This window comes from Diabrotica virgifera, chromosome 10 (genome assembly GCF_917563875.1).
Source record: "Diabrotica virgifera virgifera chromosome 10, PGI_DIABVI_V3a".
Taxonomy (NCBI): domain Eukaryota; kingdom Metazoa; phylum Arthropoda; class Insecta; order Coleoptera; family Chrysomelidae; genus Diabrotica; species Diabrotica virgifera.
Window position 1 is genome coordinate 112541455 of NC_065452.1, and position 20474 is coordinate 112561928.

Here is a 20474-nt window from a genome sequence, read left to right on the forward strand (position 1 = left end):
ACAAAAAATAAGTTAAACAAATAAAAAAATTAAAAAAATGCAAATACTAGATATGATATCTTAAAAGTTTGAAAATAGCGAAACAGAGTAAATAAAAAAATGAAAACAAATACAAAATTAATATAATTCGACTAACCTCAAGTACTTCCGTGAGAACGTGGCCTTACACCGGAACGGGTCGAGAACGTTGCAGCGTCTCAGATCAGGTGGATTTACACTGGAACGGGAAGAGAACGGGTGGAGAACGTTGTACCTTCTGGATCAAGTGGCTGTACACTGGAACTGGTCGAAATTCTAAACTGTATGTAGTTGCTTCTTCTGTGGAAATGCTTCACCGTTTCCAGGGTCGAGTGGCTTTTCACTGAAGCTGGTGGTTGAGAAGATTTCACGAAGTTACTAGTTGCGCCTCTCCAGAACTTCCGAATTGCTTTGTGGCTTTACACAACAAGTGGCCTTACACTTGGAATTCTTCAAGTTGCTTACGGGTTCCTTCAGTTTTCCTTCCTCGTGGCCTTACACTCGGAACTCAACTACTAAGTCACTAATTCTCCAATTTCCCAATTAACGATTAAAATCGATTAGAAAAAAAAGGCTTTACTTTTTCTAATTGGAAATATCCTACTGACTGCGCCAGTCTTATTCTTTATAAAATGTGGTGTGTTCGTTGGAGAATTGAATAACGTAACTACTGAAGGAAATGCACAAATTTATTGAGATGTTAACAGTTAGAGATACAAAACGATACTAAAATTAATGAATACAAACTACATATTTCTTAAAACCTTTCATAGTCCATGAACATTTCGCTGACACCGCGAAATTACAAGCGTTGGTGTTTATCATGTCACGTAGTCTAAATATTGAAATATAAACACACACAGTGGCGTGCTCGCCATAACACATATACATATACATATACATATACATATACATATACATATACATATACATATACATATACATATACATATACATATACATATACATATACATATACATATACATATACATATACATATACATATACATATACATATATATGCTTGTTAAGATTTTATAAGTATAAGAAACGCTGCAAAAAGAAAAACACGAATTTTCTCCAAAATAAAGGCTGTAGCGGGATAAAATGGTAAAATCTGCACTCGGCTGGATTCTTACTTGGGATAGGACAATCGAAAGTACATATCTAAAACACCCCTAACCAAATTTTTAGCTCCCTACGTGGCCCCAGGTGTTCCCTCTCGCAAAAAATGTGTTTTTCCGAAAAAAAAATTTTTTGAGCGATACTTTGCTTTAAAAAATGTGAAAAAATTTGTAAATGTACATTATTATGCCCAAAACATACTGATTTTTTTCAAATTTTTTGGATCAAAATTGAGCTCAGAAAAATTTTTAGAATTTTTCAAAAATTTTTTAGGTTATGTACATAATTTTTGGCCAGCTGCGAAATATTTATTTTTAGTGTATTTTTCCCCTCTTTTGAATGGCTAGGATAGATTTGCCATTTTCTCGCCGGAAATTCTTCAAAATTCGTAAAAACCCATTTTTTAGTGTCCCCCTCATCTTTTTAGCGTTTACCGAGCGATCCTTTACTTTAAAAAATCTGAAAAAATTATGAACATATATTGTTATGCCCAAAAGCATCCTGATTTTTTCAGATTTTTTGGATTAAAATTAAGCCCAGGAAAACTTTTTAAAAAAAATTTAGGTTAGGTATGTAAGTAATTTTTGGCAAACTTCGAAATAATTATATTTACGTAATTTTTTTTTCGTTCTTTTGAATGACGCGGTTAGATTTGCCATTTTCTATCCGGAACTTCCCTACAATTCTAAAAATAAAAAAAACTAAAATAAAATAAGAAAATCTACGGTTTCGTTTTGATTAAAATCTGTCTTCCTCCATCCCTTGATAGTACTATTTCTAGGTCTACCTGTTGTCAAGGAGGCTCTGAGGAAGACAAAATTTACACCAACATGGCCGTAGTTTCTCGATATAAATTAAAACTATTTATATCGCAGTATGGATAGAATGCCCTCTAACGGGGAATAAGTGAAATGAATTTCGACTAAAATGAAATGAATTTTGACAACAGGTAGACCTAGAAATAGTACTATCGGAGGATGGAGGGAAACAGATTTAAATCAAAACGAAATCGTAGATTTTCTTATTTTACTAATGCCATACTCTGTATTAGAGTACACAGACTCGATTCATACGGGTTCTCTGAACCGTAAATTGGAATATTTTCCTAACGGTGCCTTTTGGTATTGCCATACCTGGGTTAAACAGAGAACTTGAATCGAGTCGAAATCCATTTCACTTATTCCCCGTTAGAGGGCATTCTATCCATACTGCGATATAAATAGTTTAAATTTATATCGAGAAACTACGGCCGTGTTGGTGTAAATTTGTCTTCCTCAGAGCCTCCTTGACAACAGGCAGACCTAGAAATAGTACTATCGGAGGATGGAGGGAAACAGATTTAAATCAAAACGAAATCGTAGATTTTCTTATTTTACTAATGCCATACTCTGTATTAGAGTACACAGACTCGATTCATACGGTTCTCTGAACCGTAAATTGGAATATTTTCCTAACGGTGCCTTTTGGTATTGCCATACCTGGGTTAAACAGAGAACTTGAATCGAGTCTAAATTCATTTCATATAAAAAACTGTTTTGATGTCTCCCCCTTCCCATATTTTTAGCACATAAACTGCATATCAATAAATAACGATTTTTGATATTTTGTTTGTTATTTCTACTGACATGATCAGGTTTTCCATTTTCAAACCAAAACATGCTCAAAATACAACAAAAGCTCTTTTTTGATATTTTCTCCCATATTTTAAGCGCATAATCTAATTTATACGTGACTCTTTTAACACTTTTTACTCCAAAATATTATGGTAAAACATCTTTTTCAAATAACCGATTCACAAAAACTTTAAACTTTTATTTCATTTTTTAATGGGCAAACAGATGAAATAAGATTATTTGATGATCCAGTTCGTAATTTAAATAGATATATAACAAATTTTTGTGTAATATCTCTAGAATACTATTTATTAAATGAATGATTTAATAATCAACCACACTTCAGTTTATGTAAACAAGCTTTTCAATGATGAACTTGCTTTGATTTTTGATGGGACGAAATACTTAGTCGTCAAAAATGTAAACATAATTACCAAAAACGACGCAACTATTATGAATATGCAACCAGGAACGCAACTCATCAATATTGGCAATATCATTTTAAAGTCTTCTACTTTAAAATGTATAATACATGTCTGAATTGCCAATATAAATGAGTCAGATTAAATAAATTATTGGAATAATTTTTTACTAAGCAACAACATTTTTGTTTAATTTAGTATTATTTTGTATTTTGACAACGACACCTGACTTATGCGTCGAAACGTTAATAAAATCATTTTTTTGGTAAAGTTGTGGCTTATTTCCCATTGAAAATAATTGATTATGAGAAAATTAATGGATGATCCAGTTGGTATAAGAACTAGATCATCACTGGTATCATGAAGGAAGGTGATGTTTGCATCGTGGACAGAGGTTTTAAGGATGTGATACCCTACTTAGAAAGTAAGGTATTCAACAAAAGCTCTTTTTTGATATTTTCTCCCATATTTTAAGCGCATAATCTAATTTATACGTGACTCTTTTAACACTTTTTACTCCAAAATATTAGGATATGCCTATCTTAGAAGGAAAAAGGTATAATTTAAGTGCGATTGAAACAAATGAATCTCGCTTCGTCTCAAAATTTATATGGGTTTTAGAGGCAATCCATGGCAACCTTAGCAAAAAATACAAGTTACTTCACCAGCAATTGGACAATAAACGTATACCAAAATCTGCTTCATATGCTAAGATTAAATGTTTCCTCAATAACACTTTCGGCAAATGCTTATAGCGATAAATATGATAATCGATTGCAGGAGATAATAATTCGAAGAATGTTGGACTCGAAATCAAAGGAAAAGACTCGCATTAGAGGTTGAGACAGAGAGATGGTTCAGGCGGCTCACTACGGCGGTAAAACTAACTGATCAATAAATTGAAGATTTTCCAGAGATGAATCTTCTTCTTCTTGTAATTCCCTCTCCTATCGGAGGTTGGCTATCATCACAGCTATCCGTACCTTAGAGTTGAATGAAAGGGATCTAAAAGTATTTTTTTCGGGGACCTACCAGTTAGGTCAAGCCATTTGCTACTTAGCCGAGCTGATTGATGACAATATCATTAAATATATAATAAATATCAATTTGGAGTATATCAGGATGAAACCTAATATCATTAAAGCTTTAATTAGTTCAATACACATAAATAGTAAAACCTACAAATGTTATGTCCAACACAATACAATACAATACTAATTCAATTAGCTATGGAGGCATTTTGCGCCATGCTTGTAACTGTGCCAACGGATTAAGGACTGTAGGGTCCTGTTCTCACATTGCAGTAATTATTTATTATCTTATTAACAATGCTAGGTATATGTCAAAAATTATTAGACCAGCAAAGATGCTTTCAGACTTGTTTATCATATCAGATACTGATCCCGTAATACAAGAATATAGTGACAAAGACTCAAACTAATATTTTATTGTAAATTAGAACATATTTATTATGTTGTAATTTTGTAATTTTATATTTCATTATTATTAAAAAAAATTGAAAAAAAAGTTCAATATGAAATTAAAAAGATATATATCTATTAATTTAATCCATAAATTATAATATTTATTTAAATTATAATCACCACTCGAATAAAGGGTGGAGCAAAAATGGTTATTTGTCACGTATTAATTTAATTAATGGATGACAAATATCAAAAAAGACCGTTTGTTGTATTTTGGGCATGTTTTGGTCTGAAAATGGCAAACCTAATCATATCATTAGAAATAACAAACAAAATATCAAAAATTGTTATTTATTGACATGCAGTTAATTGACATGCATTGTAAGTGCTAAAAATGTGGGGAGAAGGAGACATCAAAACAGTTTTTTTTATTTTTAGAATTGTAGGGAAATTCCGAAAAGAAAATGGCAAATCTAACCGCGTCATACCAAAGAACGAAAAAAAATTTACGAAAATGTAATTATTTCGAAGTTTGCCAAAAATTACTTACAAATCTAACCTATTTTTCTTTTGAAAAATTAAAAAATTTTTCCTGGGCTCAATTTTAATCCAAAAAACCTGAAAAAATCAGGATGCTTTTGGGAACAATATATGTTCATAATTTTTTTCCGATTTTTAAAGCAAAGTAAACGCTAAAAATATGAGGGGGGACACTAAAAAAAATGGGTTTTTTCGAATTTTGAGGAATTTCCGGCGAGAAAATGGCAAATATATCCCCGCCATTTAAAATAGTGAGAAAAAATACACTAAAAATAATTATTCCGCAGCTAGCCAAAAATTATCTACATACCTAACCTAAACAAATTTTGAAATATTCAAAAATTTTTGCTGAGCTCAATTTTTATCCGAAAAATTTGAAAAAAATCAGTATATTTTTGTGCATAACAATGTATATTTACAAATTTATTCACAGTTTTTAAAGCAAAGTATCGCTCAAAAAATTTTTTTTTCGAAAAAACACATTTATTTCGAGAGGGGACACCTGGGGCCACGTAGGGAGCTAAAAATTTGGTTAGGGGGGTTTTTAGATATGTACTTTCGATTGCTCTATCCCAAGTAAGAATCCAGCTGAGTGCAGATTTTACCATTTTATCCCGCTATAGCCTTTACTCTAAAACAGCGATTCCTAAGTGGGTTTACTCAAAAGTAAGTTAGATAAAATACTTTACAAAAGGTATATTTAATTTAAAAATTCCCTTTCGGTCTACATCACAAAACGTTTTCGAATTAAGAGTTCATCATCAGTGCTGTTAACAACTTATATACGTGCTTGAGCCACCTGTTAACATCACTGATGATTATATTATGACGAGAGTTGTTGTTCTTTTATAAATTAAAGTGTACCTTCTTTGATTTGCAATCATTTGTTATAGGCTTCTATGAAATAAAAGGAATTTTAGTTACTAAAAAGATGTAATTAAATTATCATAGTATCTTCAATGTAACATCAGACCTGAAAATATTTTATTGGCAATTAATTGTTTGCACTATAATATTCTCGTGTTTTATTAAAAAAAATACCTATATATACTTACTATACATTTGTCTATCTAAAAATGCAATATTTGTATCTCAAAATGAACGTCTCGTTCCAAGTTTGTTTTTGAATCGAAACTTACTCCAAAAATAGATTTTTGCATTTTTCAATATACGTATGTGTCAAATTCCAAATTAAAGTTTTGAAAGTCTTATTGTTCTTCTTCTTCTGGTTGCACTACAACCCGGGGTGGGTCTTGGCTGACTGCACAATCCGCTTCCATCTCGAACGCTGGTCCATGATAGTTGGGTGAGTGGGTAGCCCCATTGTTCTTAGATTTGACCGTATATTGTCTCTCCATAGCATTCGAGGGCGTCCTAAGGGCCTTCTTCCTGTGGGGGCTTCCTCCCAAATTAACTTAACAAGGCGGTTATTAGGGAGTCTATGGACATGGCCCATCTAAGGGTAAGAACAGAACAAGTGGGTCGAGGTGGAGGTATAGGTCGCGGTGGATGCTACTAGTTAAGTCGCGGTCGATGTCGACAGCACATAGCAAGGTCACCTGCGCTGTCAGTCGAGCTAGAACCACTATCAAGTGAAGTAGTTTAATGAAATTTGAATAACAAAAAGGCTGTACTTTTGCGATGTTGTGTCAGTCAAGTGATCATAGTGATGAAATGTCAGCTGTAAGTAATCAGATCCTCCTTCGTATTTCAAGAATTTACTGAATTTAATTACTTTAGAAATTAAAAAATAAAAGTGAATACCAAAAAGGGATTATATTATAAAAAGTATCAACTCAGATAGCGCAGCTAATGACAACTTGGTTTCGAACGGACCAATTACAGGGAAGCATCCTTGTAGGCCGCGCAGTAGACATCCATGTAAAACAAACTCATTTTATTTTCAAAAGCATCGATGTAAACCTCCTGGATGGCATCGCGCTAAACCTCAACCGCGACTTACCTGCTCTGTTCGCTTCTATTCATTACAATGTGTTTGTTTTACATGGATATCTATATCGACCGCGACCTCCACCTCCACCTCCACTGCGACCCACTTGTTCTGTTCATTTACTGTTCATTTACTGTCAGTAATTCTGTTTTAATTTGTGCTGTTCTTACTACTTTCTCCAGGATTACCTATATTAAAAAGGAGAGGTGACAGCGCATATCCTTGTTTCAGGCTACTGCTTACTTCGAACAATTGTGAGATTTTGAAAATGGTTCAAAGGCTTTTCTTACCAATCAGTGATGCATGGTCTGCATAAGAGGATTAATTTGAGTTTTCATTCTCTTCTTTCAATCCCTTAATTAAATACTATACTTATATGTCTAATACTAAATATATTTTATAGGTTTATTGGAACTCTTAATCAGTTCAAATTCTGTAGCAACCACTCTAAGGGAACACGTAATATTTAAAGTTATTCCTATGATCAACCCTGATGGGGTTTTTTTGGGCAATTACAGAAGTACAGTAATAGGAGCAGACCTCAACCGATGTTGGAACGTTTCTAATCAATGGTGCCATCCCACCATAAGAGCTGTGATTGATATGTTAGTGAGAATAGATAAAAATAAGGTAACCATATCAGTAATAGTTATTAACATTATTGTATCAACATATAAGGATTTTTCAGGAATTCCAGTTAGATTTTGTTATAGATATACATGCTCATTCAAGTCTTAAGGGATGTTTCGTTTATGGAAATAGCTATGAAGATGTTTACAGGTTTGTCTGTATATATTTATATTTTGTAGTAAAATAATGAATCACATACTTTTGTATTGAACATTATCTAGGAATACTATTCAATTTTACCTTTTATTTTGCCCTCTATAATCAAACGCAGCAGACTATAACGAGGACCTCTTACTATATAGACGAGGGCATTTAGCACAAAATAAATAAATTTTTAAATACAGGACCTAGAGACTTGCAGTTTTTTGCATTATGTTCAGGATGACGTCAAGAAAAAAGTCTACTATTCAAAAATGGGTGGAAATGTATAATTGCACTGTAAAGTGCATAAAATGCATCCGAAATTTCATAAATATAAAAATAAAGTCAAAATCAGTATATTAAGGAACAAAATTTATTATTTGGGGGGTTTTTGGGGTCACTGAATACGATTAGGCAATCAAAACAGACCCCCGGATCACCTAGTGCACAAGGTCAGTGCAAGATACATCATCTTCTGGAGTTTCGATGGTTTTCGGCATTAAATCGATGCAAACGGATTACTCACGGGTTTTAGGGGTCACTAAGTACTAATATGCCATCAGAATTGACATCCGGAGTACCTGTGCCCAGGGTCGCTAATAAGGCACGTCATCTTCTGGAGTTTCGAGGAATTTCGGCACTAAATTTATGCAACTGGACTATTCGGGGGGTTTTTGAGGTGGTTAAATACGAATATGCCATCAGAACAGACCTATGGATCACCTGGTGCCCAAGGTCACTACAAGGGACGTCATCTTCTGGAGTTTCGAGTGTTTTCGGCATTAAATTGATGTAAACGGATTACTCACGGGTTTTTTTGGGGTCGGTAAACACGAATATGATATCAGAACTGAACTCCGGAGTACCCGGTGCCCAGGGTCGCTACTAGGGCACGTCATCTTCTAGGGTTTCGAGGGTTTTCGGCATTTAATTGATGCAAATGGATTACTAGGGGTTTTGGGGTCGCTAGACACGAATATGCCATCAGAATTGACCTCCTAGTACATGTTGCATAGGGTCGCTACTAAGGCACGTCATCTTCTGAGGTTTCGATGGTTTTCGGCATTTAATAGATGCAAATGGATTTCTAGAGGGATTTTGAGGTCGCTTAACCCGAATATGCCATCATAACCGACCCCCCTGTGTAGCTGGAGCCCAAGGTCACTGCAAGGGACGTCCTCTTCTGGAGTTTTGAGGAATTTTGGCATTAAATTGATAAAAATGGATTACTCGGGGGTTTTTTGGATTAGTATTAGACACGAATATGCCATCAGAACAGACCTCCGGATCACCTGGTGCCCAAGGTCACTGCAAGGGACGTCATATTCTGAAGTTTTAAGGAATTTGGTATTAAATTGATGAAAATAAATTACTCGTGGGTTTTTGAGGTCGGTAAACACTAACATGCCATCAAAACAGACCATCGTAGAACCTGGTGCCCAGAGTCACTGCAAGGGGCGTCATCAGCAACTGACGTTTTCGGTACTATATTGATGCAAACAGATTACTTATAGGTTTTTGGGGATGCTGAAGACGAATATCCCATCAGAACAAATACCGGAGGACCTGGTGCCGAAGGCACGTCATCTTCTGGAGTTTTGAAAGTTTTAAGTACCCGATTGATGCAAACAGACTACTCACGGGTTTCTGGGGTTGCTAAACACAAATATGCCATCAGAAGAGACACCGGAGCACCTGGGCCTAAGGTAGGTTATCCTCTAGAGTTTTGAGGGTTTTTGGCATTAAATAGATTCAAACGGATTACTCATGGGTTTTTGGGGTTGCTAAAGACAAATACGCCGTCAAAGCAAACACCGGAGCACCTGGTGCCCAAGATATATCATCTTATGGTGTTTAGAAAAATGTTGGTACTACATTACTGTAAACGAATTGCTCATGGGTTTTTGGGTTTGCGGAATACGAACTCTACTATGTTGATTGATTTATTTTTTTTATATGAGTGTTATTATGTGTTGACGTTATAAGTGATTATCGTAATCACAAGAGACTCCATAATTCTTCATGTAAGCCATATTTGTGTTCAACAAGCCAAAAATCAAAAAGTTGTTTCATGAATTTAGTACCGAACACTCTCGAAACTCCAAAAGAGTCCTGGTGCTTTATGCACCAGGTGCTTCGGTGTCTATTCTGATGGCGTTTTCGTGTTCAGTTACCTCAGAAACCCATGAGTAATCCGTTTTCATCAATTTACTACCGAAAACACTCGAAACTCCAAAAAATGACCTGCTTTAGGTACCAAGTGCTTCTAGAGTGAGATCTGATGGCGTATTCGCGTTCAGAAACCCCAAAACCTATAAGTTATCCATTTGCATTAATTTAGTACCGAAGACTCTCGAAGCTCCAGAAGATGACGCCCTTAGCAATAACCTTGGGCACCAGGTTCTCCGGGATTCAGTTCCTGTGGCATATTCGTATTTAGCGACCTCAAGAACCCCTCAGTAATCCATTTGCATCAATTTAATGCCGAAATTTCTCGAAACTCCAGAAGATGACGTCCCTTGCAGTCACCCTGGGCACCAGGTGCTCCGTGGGTCTGTTCTAATGGCATATTCGTGTTTAGCTACCTCAAAACTCCCGAGTAATCCATTTTATGCTGAAAACCCTCGAAACTCCAGAAGATGACCTGCCCTAGTACCGATCCTGGTCACCAGATACTCCGGAGTTCAATTCCGATATCATATTCGTGTTTAGCAACTCCAAAAACACGTAAGTAGTCCGTTTGCATTAATTTAATACCGAAAGCACTCGAAACTCCAGAACATGACGTCCCTTGCAGTGATCTTGGGAACCAGGTGGTCAAGAGGTCTGTTCTGATGGCATATTCGTATTTAGCGACCTCAAAAACCCGTAAGTAATCCGTTTGCATCAATTTGATACCGAAAGCCCTCGAAACTCAAGAAGATGACGTCCCTTACAGTTGCCTTGCGCACCAGGTGATCCTAAGGTTTGTCCTGATAGCATCTACGTGTTTAACCACCTCAAAAACCCTCCGAGTAGTCCAATTACATCAATATAGTGCCGAAATCCCTCGAAACTACAGAAGATGCCGTGCAGTAGCGAGACTGGGCGCCAGGTACTCCGGAGGTCAATTATTCTAATATGATATTCGTATTTAGCGACCCCTAAAACTCGTGAGTAATCCGTTTGCATCGATTGAATGCCGAAAACCATAGAAACTTTAGAAGATGACGTCTCTTGCCGTGACCTTGGGCACCAGGTGATCCGGGGATTAGTTCTGATGGCGTAATCGTATTCAGTGACCCCAAAAACCCCACAAATAATAAATTTTGTTCCTTAGTATACTGATTTTCACTTTATTTTTATATTTGTGTAATTTTGGATGCATGTTATGCACTTTACAGTGCAATTATGCATTTCCACCCATTTTTGAATAGTAGACTTTTTTCCTGGCGTCATCCTGAACATAATGCAAAAAACTGCAAGTCTCTAGGTGCTGTATTTAAAAATTTATTTATTCGGGTGTTTTTAGTGCTAAATGCCCTGGTCTAATATGGCCGATATGTTCAAACTTCCTTCTTTTAATTGTCTGTAAAATTTGTTTTCTCTTATTAACCCCATCAAGGACTTCAATATTGCTAATTTGGTCTACTTATGATATTTTTAGCATTCTTCGATAACACCAACGCGCAAAAGATTCCAATTTCTTAATCTATAATTGCTTCAATTTCCAGACCTCAAGATCCGTAGAGCAAAGTTGTAAAACGTAGCAACGCAACAACCTTATCCTTAGATCCATTCTTAGGTCTATACTACATAATAGATGTTTCATTTTCACAAATTTTGCCCTTGCTATTTCTATACGGCTTTTAATATCTTACGTTTTTTCTGCGTTTTGACTAACCAATATTCCTAGATATTTGTATTTATCTACTCTTTCTTGTCTAGTTCTACTCGTCTCCTTGTCTTTTGGATTTTTTGTATGATCATAAATTTTGTTTTCTTCATTTTAATGTATATAACACTTTTCAGACTTTATAGAGTTATATAGCAGACTTTATAGAGTTGAAGTGAATATGACAGTGTCGTCGGCATATGTTATATTATAGTCCGTCTAGAAAGTATCCGGAATTTTATATTTTTCCTAATTTTAATAGATTTCCTTTTTGTAACATTTTAGGTGAAACATGGTGGCGAAAAAGGAAGCGAAAGTAGCAGTAGCAAAAGCCAAAGCAGAAGCGTATTCAAACCTATACGATCAACTTGATACCAGGGAAGGCGAAACGAAGATATATAAAATAGCCAAACAGAGAGCAAAGAAAGCAAAAGATTTTAATCAAATTAGATGTATCCGAGACGAAAATATTAAAATACTAGTTCACGAAAGGGATGTCAAAAAGAGATGGAGAAAGTACTTTGACAGCTTAATAAATGAAGAATTTGACAGACAGTCTGTAGAGTCAACGGAGACAGTAGCAGCAATGGTCACCAAAATAACCAACAAGGAAGTGGCTCAAGTGCTTCAAAAAATAAAGAAAGGAAAAGCGGTAGGACCAGATGATATTCCTGGGGAAGTATGGAGAGCACTGGGAGAGACAGGGACAAGGTGGCTAGCAGGTCTATTTAATAGAATTAAGGAAGTCCGACAAATGCCAGACGAATGGAGAAGCAGTATACTGCTACCTGTTTACAAAAACAAGGGAGATATACAACAATGTACAAACTACAGGGCTATAAAACTGCTTAGCCACACCATGAAAATATTGGAAAGAGTAATTGATAGACGGATACGTGAGGAGACCGAAATATCCGAGAATCAATTTGGCTTTATGCAGGGTAGATCAACAACAGATGCAATTTTCATTATAAGGCAGTTGATGGAAAAATACAGGAGTAAAGAAACAAACGCTCATATGGTATTCATTGATCTTGAGAAAGCATATGATAGAGTTCCTCGAGAGATTCTGTGGTGGGCACTCAATATAAAAGGAGTCCCTGGTGAATATGTAAAGATTGTGAGGGATATGTATGAGGGAGTAACGACTAGTGTTAGGACAGGTGTGGGAGAGACTGATAAATTTCATGTGAAAGTAGGATTGCACCAAGGCTCTGTGCTTAGTCCGTATTTATTCTCATTAGTTTTGGACCAGATAACAGCGAAACTACAGGGTAACATTCCATGGTGCTTAATGTATGCTGATGATGTCGTGTTAGTAGGAGATAGTGAAAGAGACTTAGAACAAAAACTGGAACAGTGGAGACAAGCTCTGGAGGAAAAAGGTTTAAAACTTAGTAGGACAAAAACAGAGTATTTGGAATGTTCATTTAAAGATGGAGCTACTACAAATAAAATGGTATCTTTGGATGGTGAAATGATTGTGAAAAGCAATAGTTTCAAGTACCTAGGATCGGTATTACAGAGTAATGGAGAAATAGATGGAGATGCATGCAGTAGAATTAGGGCTGGATGGATGAAGTGGAAAGAAGCGAGTGGTGTGTTGTGTGATAGAAAAATTCCAATGAAGCTGAAGGGAAAATTCTATAAAACAGCCATAAGACCGGCTATGATGTACGGAACTGAATGTTGGGCAGTGAAAAAAAAGAGGAACAACGAATGCATGTGGCGGAAATGAGAATGCTTAGATGGATGAGTGGAGTGACAAAGAAGGATAAAATTATAAATGAGTATATTAGGGGAAGTCTAGGTGTGGCACCAATTGATGCGAAAATGAGAGAAGCATAGGTTAAGATAGTTTGATCATGTTTAACGTCGGGACGTTAATCACCCAATACGAAGAATAGCTGAAGTGCAGATTCCTGGAAGAAGTAGGATAGGAAGACCAAAGAAGACCTGGGGGAAGACGATAAGGCAGGACATGTTGGTAAAGGGGATTAACATTGATATGACCCAAGATAGAATTGTGTGGAGAAATGCAATTAGGGAAGCCGACCCCGCATAGGGATAAGGCAAAGAGAAAGAGAATGATGATTCCTTTTTGTAACATTTTAAGACAAAAGTAATGCATCAAGTAGGTTGTGCAGATAGTAGGTTATGGACAAAATCGCATGACAACACCATCTGTCGAATATTGTTGTTTGTAAACAGACTTAAGATTTGTGAAATAATGTCGCAAGTAGAAAAAAAATTGGTGGAATATTTGTATAGAAAGGGTGTCCGAAACCTAAAAAAATTAGTGCAATTGACTGAACTCGGAAAAAGTGCAGTGTATGGGACAATAACGAGGATAAAATTGGCATAGATATGAGACATAGACCAGTTTCGAGTAGACCTCGTAAGATTCGCGGAAACAATTTAAATGCTTTAGTGGCTTTAGGACGACAAAATCCGCGCCTAGGGTTTCGAAAATTAGCGAACAGATTTGGAAATCAACGAAGAATAAAAGTGTGCCCAGAAACTGTCCGCATGTCACTGAAAAAGCAAGGCTACATATCAAGGAATCCAAAAAAAATCCCTACAATGACACCTCTGCAAAGGCAACGAAGAATAGATTTTTGTCAACGTTTTCGAGAAGATAATTTTAATAATGTCTTTATATCTGATGAAAGTTGTTTCCAGCTTGGTGCAATGATCTAAAAGTCCTATCAAGAGAAAATGTTATTATTCACATTTCCAAATTTCCCACTAAAATAATGGTTTGGGGAGCAATATCTCAGCGTGGCGCTATACCTCTCTGTATAGTTAATGGTACTGTTGATAGTGCGAAATATTGTGACATACTAAATGGTTTTCTTCTTGAAACGGCTCATGTTTTATATCCAGAGGGGTGGCGTTTTCACCAAGATAATGCAAGATGCCATATTTCTGCTCATACTCAAGCTTGGATGCAAGAACACGAATTGGCAACAATTCCGTGGCCAGCAGCATCTCCAGGTCTTAGCCCCATCGACAACGTATGGGGACTGATGAAGATTGAAGTGGAATGAGCAGCACCACGAGATAAAGAAGGTTTGATTCGGTCAGTTTTACAGGCCTGGAACACCATTACCGAAAATTATGGCCTTGGCCTAGTTTCGGGTGTACCTGGACGTTTAGTTAAGTGTTTAGATTTAAATGGAGGTTGTATAAGTAAATGAGAAAAATTATTTGTTGAAACTTTATATTTCAAGTGATAGAAATAAATACCGTAAAATTATAATTCTTCTTTCTTTTTTCCGGATACTTTCTAGACGGACTATATTAAGGATTTCACCATTTATGATCATCCCATCCTTACACTCTCCTAAAGCTTCTTGGAAGACTGATTCGCTATATATATTAAACAACATACAACAATATACAACCCTGTCTTACATCCCGAAGAATTTCTGTTTCTTCCGACATTTGATCCCCAATTCTTATTTTGACTTTCTGGTTCCAGTAGACGTTTGAAGTTACTCTGATGTCAGTGTTTTTCAGTTTTAAGCTATTAATTAGTTTATCGTGATGTACCTTGTCAAATGCTTTTTCGAAATCAATAAAGCATGTGTAAATGTCATGGTTCATAGCTCATGTCTGGATTTGCATGTCTTTGCATGGTTCATGTCTTTGCACGAGCACATTTATACCGAATAATGTTTCCCTAGTACCCATGCCGTTTCTAAAGCCTAATTTGTTATCACTAATTTCATCATCCAGCTTTCTGTAAATTCTGTAGTAGACTACTCGTAGAAATACTTTCAAACCATGGTAGCCCAATAAAATAAAATAAAATCAAAATGTAATTCCGTACAGGTTGGAATAAAGTGTTTATTAAAATTTAGGTCAAAACAAAAGATATTTTCAAGAAAGTATATGATTCATATGAGAGAATCATTGTTTAAATAATTAAAAATTGATAATTTTTGCACAAAATTTACTTTTTTAACTGCTGCGGCAATTCTTGTTTTTTTAAAAGGATTTTACAATTTTTTTCTGCAAAGATGAAGAAACAGTCTTTTATATGAGGCTTACTGAATTAAATTTTACCCTTAATTTATTTAAATAATTGTAAATCAAAATTGAAAAATAAATTTCCAAAACAATATTATTTGCAATATAAATAAGCACTATAAAATATTTTGTTTTGCAGAAAAAGTTGCGCTATGATATCACTATAAATTGACAAAAAAATTGGTCGATAAATATTGAGTAGTTTATGAGATATTTAATTTGTTTATAAAAAATTACCATTTTTTCAATTGCAAAATGCGGCTGTTGCCAATAGAATATACAAGTTTTAAAGGTCTCATTTTGTTTGCTTTTATGTATATCTTCGATAAATGTATTGACAAATTAAAATTTTAATTAAACACCCCTTCAAAATGGCGTTTGAAAATTGGTGTAATTTGTTAAAAATTTGTTTTTTTAATAACATCGTCGGGATTAAAAATTTTGAAATTATTTTTCGATATTCGTGTTCCTGGTAGTTTTTGATACAGCTACAAAAGAAAAAAAATTTCTTGATCTATTTTTTGCCGAGATAGCTTTTCCAAGTTTAAAACTTCATAATTTGTTTATTTATCCATGTTAACATTTTAAAGTGCGTAAATACATCTATCGACCCTTCTACTTGACAATGTCATTTATACATAGAGTTAAAATTTTAGAATATTTTAAAAAATAATGATTTTAGTAGCGACCTTAACTGAAAACTTTTTGCATGAAGAGTGGTGCAGTGGTACTTTGCAATATCTTCATTAATAAATAATGGACCAATTTCAATGTTTCTTTTTAGTTTATGGTAGCTTATAAAAATAGTAACATCTAAATGACACTTTTAACAAAAAGTATTCGTCAATTTGTTATAAACAATTTTTTTTCAAATTTTTTTTCTCTAGATGTTATAAATATAAGTTGGCACAAAATATTTTTTATAAGAAAAAATAATACTAAATTAGCATTAAAAATTTGTTAGACTTTTTTATTTGTACAATATTAAAATATATACAGGGTGTCCAGAAACCCTACCGACAAACGAAGACAGGAGATTCCTCAGATAATTTTTAGATATTTTAACCCAATTCACCTAGTCCGAAAATGCCTCCTAAAGGAGCTAGAGCTCTTTGAAGATGGCGTCTTGTAAGTAGTTTTTCTTAAATAACTCCAGAACGCTTCCATTGAGAAAAACAAAAATTGGTACACATATTTATCTTCCAGAGATAAATCGACACCATGCATTGCGCATTTCTAGTACCGGTCATAGGCGTCTGTTTTGGGTAGGGCAACTGTTATTTTACCGCATAACTTTTTTATCTTTAATTTTTCAGCATTTTGGACAATGGATTATTAAATTGTGAGATATTCTACAGCTAAAAGGTACCCTTGTTTTAGGTCGATAGGATACACCGTTTTCTAGAAAAATCGATTTGAACATTTTTCTTTTTTTGAATTTCCAAAAAAAATTAAAAAAAAAACTATTTAGAAATCTGAAAACTGGTACGTTTATTTATATTTCAGAGATAAATCGATTTCATTAACTGCGAATTTCTAGTACGGGTCATATGCGTCCGTTTTGGGTAGGTCAACGGTTATTTTATCGCATAACATTTTTGTCTTTAATTTTTAAGCATTTTTGACTCTAGATTATTAAGTTATGAGGTATTCTAGTACTAAAAGTTACTCTTGCTTTAAGTTGATAAAATACACCGTTTTTTTGCAATTTTTTTAAAATTTTTATTCAACTTCAAAAAATGAAAAATTTTCAATTCGATTTTTCTAGAAAACCATGTGTCCTACGGACTTAAAACAAGAGTATCTTTTAGTACTACAATACCTCACAATTTAATAATCCGGTGTCAAAAATGCTTAAAAATTAAAGACAAAGAAGTTATGTGATAATGATTGAATTGATTTATCTCTGTAAGATAAATATACGTACCGATTTTCGTTTTTCTAAATTGAATCGTTCTGGAGGTATTTAAGAAAAACTAATTACAAGAAGCCATCTTCAAAGAGCTCTAGCTCCATTAGGAAGCATTTTCGGACTAGGCAAATTGAGCTAAATTGTCTTAAAATTATCTGAAGAATCTCCTGTCTTCGTTTGTCGGTAGAGTTTCTGGACACCCTGTATGTAACTTTTTTCTTTGTACAATATTAAAATATATATGTTTTTTACATTTAATTTTATAATCTTTTTAGCAGGTAACACACTAAAAATTGTGTATATATTTGTTAATTTTTATTCAATTATATTGTGATGTAATTGTCTTTTACGCGATTGACTCTACTACAAATTTATGATTTAATTAACTAAACATAATAATTCCGATAACTAATAAATACATTTCATATCTTCGATTCGAATACATTAAATTACGCGACGCGCTTTGATGAATGAATGACTGGCCTGTGCTCGAATCTCGGTTCTATATATACTTCGGCAGCGGTCGTCTCCGAACGCCGTGGATAGGAATGGTATTGTCTCGTAACGCCGAGAAGCTTCGGGAAGAAATAGGCCAATTCGTGAGCGGACTAAATAGTGTCACAATATACATATATTTATATAGAGGTTGTCCTCCATTTTTTTTATACATTATATTTTGTAGGTATTCATTCACATTATCTTTGCGAGATTTTGCCAATGATTTGTACAAAGAAAAAAGTTTTTATAATTCTTTAACAAAATTTTACTATTTTGTTAAATTTTTAAAATAAAATTTGTTTTAATACTCTCTTGTGATTATCTTTGGTGTCAACTTTTATTTATCACAATACTAGACAAAAAATTTTTTTGAAAAAAAAAATTGTTTATAACTAATTAATGATTATTTATGGCAAAAAGGGTCATGCAGATGCTATTATGCTTATATGCTACCCCAGATTAAAAGAAAACATTGAAATTGGTCCATTATTAACGGAGATATTGGAAATTACTCCTCCGCCAATTTTCAGACAAAAAGTTTTCATTTAAGGTGCTACTAATTTAATTATTTTTCAAAATATTCTGCAATTTTTATTATGTGTATAAATGACATTGTTTTTTGGTATTAAGGTTAATAGATGTACTTGCGTACTTTTAAATGTCAATATTGATAAATAAACAAATTATGAATTTTTAATCTGGGAAAAGCTATCTCTGCGAAAAATGCTTTTAGAACATTTTTATTCTTTTGTGGATATGTCAAAAATTACCAAGGATACGAATATCGAAAAATAATTTCAAAATTTTTAATCCCGGCGATGGTATTAAAAAAATAAGTTTTAAACAAATTACACCAATTTTCAAACGCCATTTTGGAGGGGTCTTTAACTGAAATTTTGATTTGTCAATACATTTATCGGAAAATATACATAAAAGCAAAACAAAAATAGATCTTAAAAACTCTTATACTCTATCGAAAACAACCGCGTTTTTGCAATTGAAAAATGGTAATTTTTTATAAACAAATTAAATATCTCATAAACTACTCAATATTTATCAACCAATTTTATTGCCAATTTATAGTGATATCATAGCGCAACCTTTTTTGCAAAACAAAATATTTTATAGTGCTTATTTATATCGCAAATAATATTTTTTTGGAAATTTGTTTTTCAATTTTGATTTACAATTATTTAAATAAATTAAGGGTCAAATTTAATTTACTAAGTCTCATATAAAAGACTGTTTCTTCATCTTTGCAGAAAAAAATTGTAAACTCCTTAATAAAAACACGAGATACCGCAGCAGTTAAAAAGGTAAATTTTGTGCAAAAATTACCCATTTTTAATTATTTAAACAGTGATACTCCCATATGAATTATATACTTTCTTGAAAATATCTTTTGTTTGGACCTAAACTTTGATAAAAAATTTATTCCAACCTGTAAGGAATTACATTTTGACTTGCATGTAGGTATTGTAATTTTATTTGATCGGTCCGGTATATGGCTCATTAATGCAGTTGTACGGTGTTCTTCCGCTTTCTTTTGCATTTGATTGATCTTCATCAATCAGTTTAAGAAACTCCATCGGGATTTCATCCTGACCTATGGCCTTTCTCCCTTTTGTTTATTTTAATGCGTATTGAACTTCCTGCTTTAAAATTTTTGGTCCTGATTCTTCAGATTTCTCAGTTATGATTTGTTGTCTGTCATCCTCGAATAGTTCCTTTACGTATTCTGTCCAACCGCACATACTACATAATTATGCATATTATAATACCTACATTGTAAACTAGCAGAATCAGATATAATACATTCTTTTTCGGGATTGGATCTTGTTGTTTTTGTTTTGATTGACTGATACTGATATAACTTCTTACTTAATCAGTAGACCCACTGATACCTTTCGGTGTTGGGCCATTCATTCAATCTTAATAAGGTGTCGGGAGTTGCGTCTAGAGCTTCACGATATTCGATAAAAATATCGATATTTTATTGATATCGTATCTAAAATTAGTACGATGCCGATACAATACATACCTTAGCAATATTAATGTCGATACGATACTCATTATCTGAAATCAATACAATATTCTTGAATTGTCGATACGCTTGCCTCGATATTATTGAGAATATGGATATCGAGAAAAAAAATCAAACTCCAACGTGAATGCTGCATAATGCCTGTTATACAGTTAAAATATTATAAGAGTTATAAGACGCACGCTCTCCATTAGTGCGAGAGCGAAGGACGATGAACGACAAGAAAACTAGTTGCAATCTCCAAGA

At 34.0% G+C, this 20474-nt stretch overlaps 1 protein-coding gene across 1 annotated transcript in view; it reads left to right on the top strand.

Annotated features, from left to right (window-relative positions):
- LOC114339159 (cytosolic carboxypeptidase 6) overlaps positions 1–20474 on the top strand; it is a 94014-nt gene that overhangs the window by 52454 nt on the left and 21086 nt on the right. Inside the window, exons 6-7 of the mRNA XM_050663087.1 lie at positions 7498–7724; positions 7783–7874. Coding sequence (XP_050519044.1) covers positions 7498–7724; positions 7783–7874 — 319 coding nt within the window. The remainder of the gene's footprint in view (positions 1–7497; positions 7725–7782; positions 7875–20474) is intronic.